Genomic DNA, 7,313 nt, shown 5'->3' on the forward strand with positions numbered 1-7,313 from the left:
AGAAAAGGATATAATATCTATGTGCTTCCAAAAAAGCACATATATGTTTTACACCTGCCAAGTGAATAGCCCTATGCTAAGTATTATGGAGACAAAAAAGATGTGGAAGCTTGTTTTGTACTTTTGAGAAGATAATAAATGAAAATAACTAACTATAATCCAAAGCATGATGTTTTCAGCATATTATAAGAAGTAAGAAGGTTAAGTACTAGGAGAGCATAGAGGAAAGAGAGATCATCAGCTGGAGGACTCATGGAAATCAGAGAACTGGCATAGCAACTGACCCTTCAAGGATGGGGCATGTGAGCATATATCAGTTGAGGAGAGGCTATTCTAGAGGAGTGGTTTAAGTAAAGGTAAGGAGAAAAAAAATTATTTGTCATGAATTTTGCTATGTTACTGTCAGGAAGTTAAAATTTGTGCTAGTACCAGATATAAATAGGAAAGCTATCTGAGATGAGCCCTGATAAATATTCAGTATGTAGAGAATCTCTAACTTAGGTAAAGGCAGCATGGGCAGTCACAAGTGGACTCAAGAGTGAAGATTCACAATCAGAACCTCCAGTGGGTGAGTAAAGTGGCAATTTATACTTCATATGTAGACACAGGAGAAAGTCTAGAGACAAAGTAAAGGAATTCATAATCCTGGATGACATGCAAGTGACCTATCGTGAAGTAGGTAAAGCACGACTGTTGAGAGCCACATTCACAGCAGAACTTTGCCCATTCTACAGGATATTTTGTCCCACACTCATGACAGAATTTTGGTAAGTGTCCAGATGAATTTCCTTCAATGCCTTTAATGTTTCCACCATTAAATGAAGATGCATAGTCTATATCTGGCCTGGCTATGGAGCTATCAGTATATGTTTTTCTTTTGTTTGTAAGTATACCTGAGGCAGAATTTCTTGCCAAACTAGGTGGTGTGGTATTTCGAGATTTGATGTTAGCTCCTGCCTGAGGAGTTGCTATAGCTTTATGAGAAGGAGATAAGGACTGAAGTTTGTTTCCCAAAGAGATGCTAACTGAAGGCACTTTACCTGAAGGTGTACCTACAACAGTTTTGCTAATGCCACTTGGCTGTGGTAATCGTGAAGATCCTGATGACGTGGTTCCAGGAGAATTTGACTTCTTAAGTGCAGGTGGCTTATACTGTGTCCGAGAAGTTGGTTTTCCTTTGGTGTCAGTAGAAAACTTGCCTTTGTTACTAATACGTGCTGCCTGTTCTTTACAGAAATTGATATGTCTATCAGCTGCATTTTCATTAAATCTCCTTTGGCAATATGGACACTGAATATAATCAGGATCATAAGAAGGTGGAGGAGGAGGAGGAAGTTTGCCACCCCCTTTAAGTGCCTGATCGAGGCCTTTAGCTGCTCTTATGGTGGCAATGAATTCTTCATGTTTTCTTCTCCAATTTGAAGGTTTCTTTGGTGGTTCTGGCCTAGGTTTAAGAGGTTTTACTGTTGGAATATCAGTTCCTTCAGCTCTTTGCCTGCTTGAATCAAAAGTCTTCCGTTTTTTAGTGGGAGTTTTCTGACAAATGGGTCCATGCTTTTTTAATGCTACTGGAAAGAATGTTCTTCCACAAATTTTGCAAGGCAACAACTCTCCAACTTGGACACATATGCCTTTCCGCAGCACTAAGTCCTGATGAATCCAAATTTAAAAAGTTTAGAGTAAAAAGGGTTATTTTAAGTTTATCTTTGGGGAATATATACCCCTTCCCAATTCCTTCTTTTTGCTTTAATAAGTACGTTTTAATAGTGTCGGCTGATGCACGACACTTTAACACAAAGCAAATCCTCAGATAAACTATGGGTTTAAGTTAGTAATAATGTATCAGTATTTAGCCAGGTATGCTGGTGCAGGCCTATAATACCAGCAGCTCAGGAGGCTGAGGCAGGAGCATCGCAAGTTCAAAGCCAGACTCAGCAAAAGTGAAGTAAGTGCTAAGCAACTCAGTGAGACCCTGTCTCTAAATAAAATACAAAAAAAAAAAAAAATAGTGTTGGATATGTGGCTCACTGGTGGAGTACTCCTGAGTTCAATACTGGTATCAAAAATTTAAAAATAAAATAAAATAAAAATAATGCATCAGTATTTTCATCAATTGCAACAGATGTATTACATAATTGCAAGATGTTAATAATAAAAGAGAAGGAGGCATATAAGAACTTTATGTGCTTTCTGCCTCAGCTTCCTGTACACCTAAAACTTACAGAAGAGTCTGATGATGATGGAAAACAGCTCACATGATGATCAAGAAGCAGAGAGAGACTCCACTCACCAGATACAAAACATATACCCCAAAGGCACCCTCCCAATGAGACACCTCTTCTAGCCTCACCCTATCGGGCCTCACTTACCCTCAGTTAATTCCATCAGAGGATTAATTCACTGATTGGGTTAAAGCTCTCACAACCCAATCATTTCACCTCTAAACCTTCTTGCATTGTCTTGCCCAAACCATAAATCTAACCCATCTGCTTTACCTGCCTTACTCCTACTTATTCTTCAGAATCTCAGTTTATACAGGGAGCATATTCCTCCATCCTTCCAATGTTCTGGGCCCCTTCTATATGATTTCACACATCCTGAGTTTATCCTTGATTTCATTATCATACTGATGTTTGATTACTGCTTTCATGTGAATTAAAAATGTTATTTTACTAAGCCACTGAGATTACCATGTTTCTTATTGCAACTCACACTGCTTACCCTAACTAATACACATGTGCAAAAAAGAACCATCTTGTGAATCAGAATAGTGTTTGTCTCATTTACCCATAATTTCTATTATTTAAAAGTACCTGATTCACTAGAGGTAGAGATAAAAATTGACTGATTTACATATTATCATTAAAATTATTTTTAAGAGACATGGGATCATGTTTAAGAATTCTGGCTTGAAAATCCAATGGTCCTTGGTTTTAACTGGAGGTATGGGGTGGGGAGGATATTGAGTCCTAGTATTAACTCTTCTTTTCATTTTTTCTTTATGATATTGGCCCTTTCATTCTATATCTTTGAATTCTTTCTTCTGCTCTGTAAATTGGGAATATAAATGATTCCTGTGCCATGGAGTTATTATGACAAGTAAATATGATGTTGTAAGTTCTTCACATAGGTTCCCTAGAAACAGGGCTCGATGCAAGGACTAAGAACTACTGCTTAGCCTGGCAGGTGAAATCCCAGAGTAGCAAGAATGTGGGATAGAAAAGCGAGGTACATAAGATGGACAGAAGTGTAAAGTGATGGCCTGCTGTGGTGTCCACTGAACCCTAAAGGGACAGTCGTACCATGAGAGGTGGAGCTACCTGGTTGTATGGGTCGTCTCTAGACAGAGTGTATAAAGAATGCACCCCTCAGAGCAATCCATGTGATTGAGCAAAGAAAGGGGATTTATTTTTCTGCCTTTTGTTTTCCACATTGAATGTCCCTCTTTCTGGATTAGTATACCTGTTCCTTTCTATAGTTTCCCAAAGAAAGAAAGAAAACCCAAATCTGCTTCCCCTGCCATCCCTCATGTTATGCATTTCCCCATGTCTGGAAATGACAAGAAAAAAACTAAAATTTAGAGCAGGTAGTCACTCATTCTGTCATATATATTATGCCATATATAATATTCATTATGGGAATTGGCTTTTGTGACTATGGAGGCCTGGAATCCCCACCTCTGCCACCTGCAAACTGGAGAATCAGAGAAGTCAGCAGTACAACTCAGTCTGAGGTCAAGTGTCTGAGAGAAGGGGACCCAATGGTGCAACTCCCAGTCTAAGTCCGAATGGTCGAGAACCATAGGGTGATTAGGGTTCCAGGTAGTGAAAGTCCTGAAATCCCAAACACAAAGAAACAGGGGCTGTGATGTTCAAGGCAAGAGAAATTAAATCTTCCAGTTGAAGAAGGAATAATATTGTTCTTCTTCCACTCTTGTCTTCTTTAGGGTGTTCATTGGATCACTGATACCCATTCCACATTGGTGACGGTGGTCTTTACTTAGTCTACCTACTCAAATGTGCCACCCTCACAGACACACCCGAAGTAATGTTTTGCCAGCTATCCATGCATCCCTCAGTCAAATCCAGCTGACACAAAAGACAATCATCACAGCCAGACAGGCATGTTTGCAAGCCACTTTATGAGGAAGGGCTCTAAGGGCTGAGGTGGCACCAGTAGATGAGGTCCTAGAGAAAGTGGCACTGAAAGAATCCAATATGGTTCAGACAGTGTGTCCAGCAGAGCATGCCAAGAAATGAGCATGGTGTCTGTCACAGAAAGCACCTCATAACAATGAGTTATTATTTCCTTCCATTATGAAGGACTTTGTTTAAAATTATTTTCTCTATGCTGGAGAAGGTAAGGTGGAATGAAGAAAGGAGAATGGTACCCCTGGCAAGCCATATAAGAGAAGATAAATTAATTTTATTATGAATTGGATTATTATAAGTACTGCATGAGGGATAAGCTTTACATACATTACTGACATGCTACAGGATATGGTATACAGAAAGAACAGAAGAGACAGCTTATTTGAAGACACAGACAAGTTATATTTGAAATGTTTGTTGCATGAATGGAAAAATGAACAACAAAATTCATCTTTGGTGAGTCTAAAATTTAAGAATATTACAGTTGGCAGAGATCTTCAAGATTGGCTATTCCAAATTCCTCTTCAGGTAGAGGAAATATGGAGGCTTAGGGAGATAAAGTAAATATTTTGAGGTTCAACATTTAGTTGAAGGCCAGACATTCACGGATTATTCATTTCTTAATGATTTATTCTCAGCCCCTGTTAATAATAGTCTGATAAAAAGGAAATCTGATCATGATAACAGTAGGAGTTACTACTTCTCAAGTACTCCAAGTGTTTCACCTACTTTATACCTGCCTGAAATATTTACTATTCCCATTTTACACACAGAGGAACTGTGGTTTCAAATGATCAAGTGCCCTGCCCATTTATTTAAAGGTAGAGTCAGAAACCAAACACAAATCTTGCTGTATCTGATGTTCTTAACTTTTGTCACTGTGCTACAAAATCTATGGTGCTCAATGACAAATATCCCCTTGTGTCAAACTTGCAATATTCATGTGAAGGGAGGAGGTGAAAGACCTAGAACATACAATGGGAAACAGGGACACAGAGGGAAAGTAAGAGGACTAAGCCCCAAACCAGCAGAAAATTTAAAACCAAGGTTCTCCTTCCATCTGCTGATTTTGCCTTTTTTTTTTTTTTTTACAAGAAAAAGTCCCTCCTGGGAAAGGCTCACTCAACTCGAGATACTTTTCCAAGACATTCTTGGAGCTGAGACCAGCATATCCAATTTGGCAGTGTGAAGTGTGATTTTAATTAGGCCATTTCCCTCTGGAGGCTGGGGGCTCTGCTGGCTGAACTTCATAAAGGAGTCTGTGGGTGGGCAGTGCACAAGGAGTCCAGAGGTGAGGAGCATTCAGGACAACCCTCCCAGAGGGGCCTGGCTGTCGTTTTGCAAAATTTCCCCTATTCCTTCCTCTTCTTAAAGTAATTGGAAATCGCTGCACCCGGAGAGAGATGTGACCTCCCTTGGAAAGGGCCTTAGAGCTTTTGGATCACAGCCAGCTAATATCCAGGGCATTTGTTTTCCAGCCAGCCACAAGACCCCTGTATGGATCAGTCACTCAATTCAGACAGGTGTCTACCTTTCTTGCTCCATGGAATCCCTTTTAAGCCAAGAGAGATTGCTTTTGCCACTACCCAAGTGAAAAGTTCATGTTCTTCCTGTCCGAGAAATCATGTGATTCCAACCTTCTCTCCCTCAGCATGTCTTGTGATTTAGGGCTTTGACTTCTACACTGGAGAACTGGGCAGAGATATATTATTGGCTGCTGACAATGTCCCTTCCAGGCTGGGGAAATCTAAAGTTGTGCAGCTGGGTTTGTGTGTGGGCCAGGTTACTCAGGAGGGGCTGATCAAAAGCTTCCCACAGGATAGAAACCAAGTAGCTCTCAGAGAAACTGAGATTTGAATGAGAACCCAGGAGGCACCTCCTGCAAGTCTCCCCTAGTTCATCATCTACCCTTCCAAACTGCACATTCACCTTTTATCTTGTGAGAAGATGAGGAAATTCCAAAATGGAAATCCAGTCTATCAAGTTTCTGCTTTAAAACACTCCAATGGGTTCCCAGTATGCCCACATTAAACACCTTACTATTGCACCAAGAGATCTGCTTGCCATGAACCCCACAAAGCTCTCCAGCTCTGTTTCCTGTACCTCCATCCTTACCCTCTCTGGTTCCCAAACTCTATCATGCTCTTCACATTTTCCTGCATGCCATTCCAACAAACTGTATGTCTCTCTTTCTGTTCCTCCTCAATCCATGTGCTCTACTTACCGGGTTAAATTATGCTCATTGCTCATATTTCAGATAAGATGTTACCATCTCAGAAGAGCTTTCTCTAAGTACTCCTCCCTTGCTTGTTGATGAACCTAGGAGACCCAATCATGTCAAAACAGGTCACTGTTTTGACATCTATTTCAGTACTTATACTATAAGTAAGTCTCTGCTAAATTTGCTCTCCCCCGTGAAACTCTAAACTCCACAAAACTAAAGGCCAGGTTTGAGTTTTGTTTATCATTATATTCTTAGTTTGGTGTCAGGCATATTGTAGGCATGCAATAAATGTTTGTTGAATTAACAAATGAGACCCCAGAGGGCATCCTGTTAAAATTTTAATGATCTTTGCCATTTCCTGGGGATTAAATACTTCTCTTGAAAACATGCAGAATCTGGAGAACTGGTGCAGCTTTTTGCTATTAATTTTCAAGTAGACAGTGAGGACTGTTCAACTAAACACTGAGTTTTTGGTACATTTTTGGTAAACACTGAGCTTTGGTAATATTTTTAAATATTGACATAAAGTATGGAAAGAACAAGTGTGGGTATGTTGTTTTAGGTCTGTAGTTCTATTTATGTAGTTGCTCAAATAATACAAATAACACATTAACTTGATTGGATTCATTTGTGTTCATGATATACAACACAGGACTTAGGACATAGGACTATTGGTAAAAATGAACTCAGACTCATCCAGAAGGTCATGGGACTTAGCCAAAAGGAAGGTAGCTGCTCTTTTGTGTTTATCCATGTGGTAAGGTACTGAGCTGAGCTTAGATGACTATTCAGCAAGGTTAAGAGGCAGAAGACTGTCAAAGAAAGAGTCTGTCTAGATGAGGACTTATTTCTAGTTGAAACAAGGAGATAAGAGCTTTGAAATAGAAATTAATCAAAAATATTTGTCATACATGTTTCCTTTCCACTCTGTAAAGTAT

General features: G+C 39.6%; 1 protein-coding gene across 1 annotated transcript; it reads right to left on the reverse strand.

Annotated features, from left to right (window-relative positions):
• Window positions 1–585: 585 nt before the first annotated feature.
• On the reverse strand, window positions 586–6,260 carry LOC114103677 (zinc finger C2HC domain-containing protein 1A-like). Its single transcript, XM_071600405.1, has 2 exons — window positions 6,192–6,260; window positions 586–1,650 (listed from the first exon to the last, which is right to left on the reverse strand). The coding sequence occupies exons 1-2, from the start codon at window positions 6,258–6,260 to the stop codon at window positions 586–588; spliced, it is 1,134 nt and encodes a 377-aa protein (XP_071456506.1).
• Between the last annotated feature and the right edge of the window lie 1,053 nt (window positions 6,261–7,313).

The sequence above is a fragment of the Marmota flaviventris genome, chromosome 13 (assembly GCF_047511675.1).
Source record: "Marmota flaviventris isolate mMarFla1 chromosome 13, mMarFla1.hap1, whole genome shotgun sequence".
NCBI classification, from domain to species: Eukaryota; Metazoa; Chordata; class Mammalia; order Rodentia; family Sciuridae; genus Marmota; species Marmota flaviventris.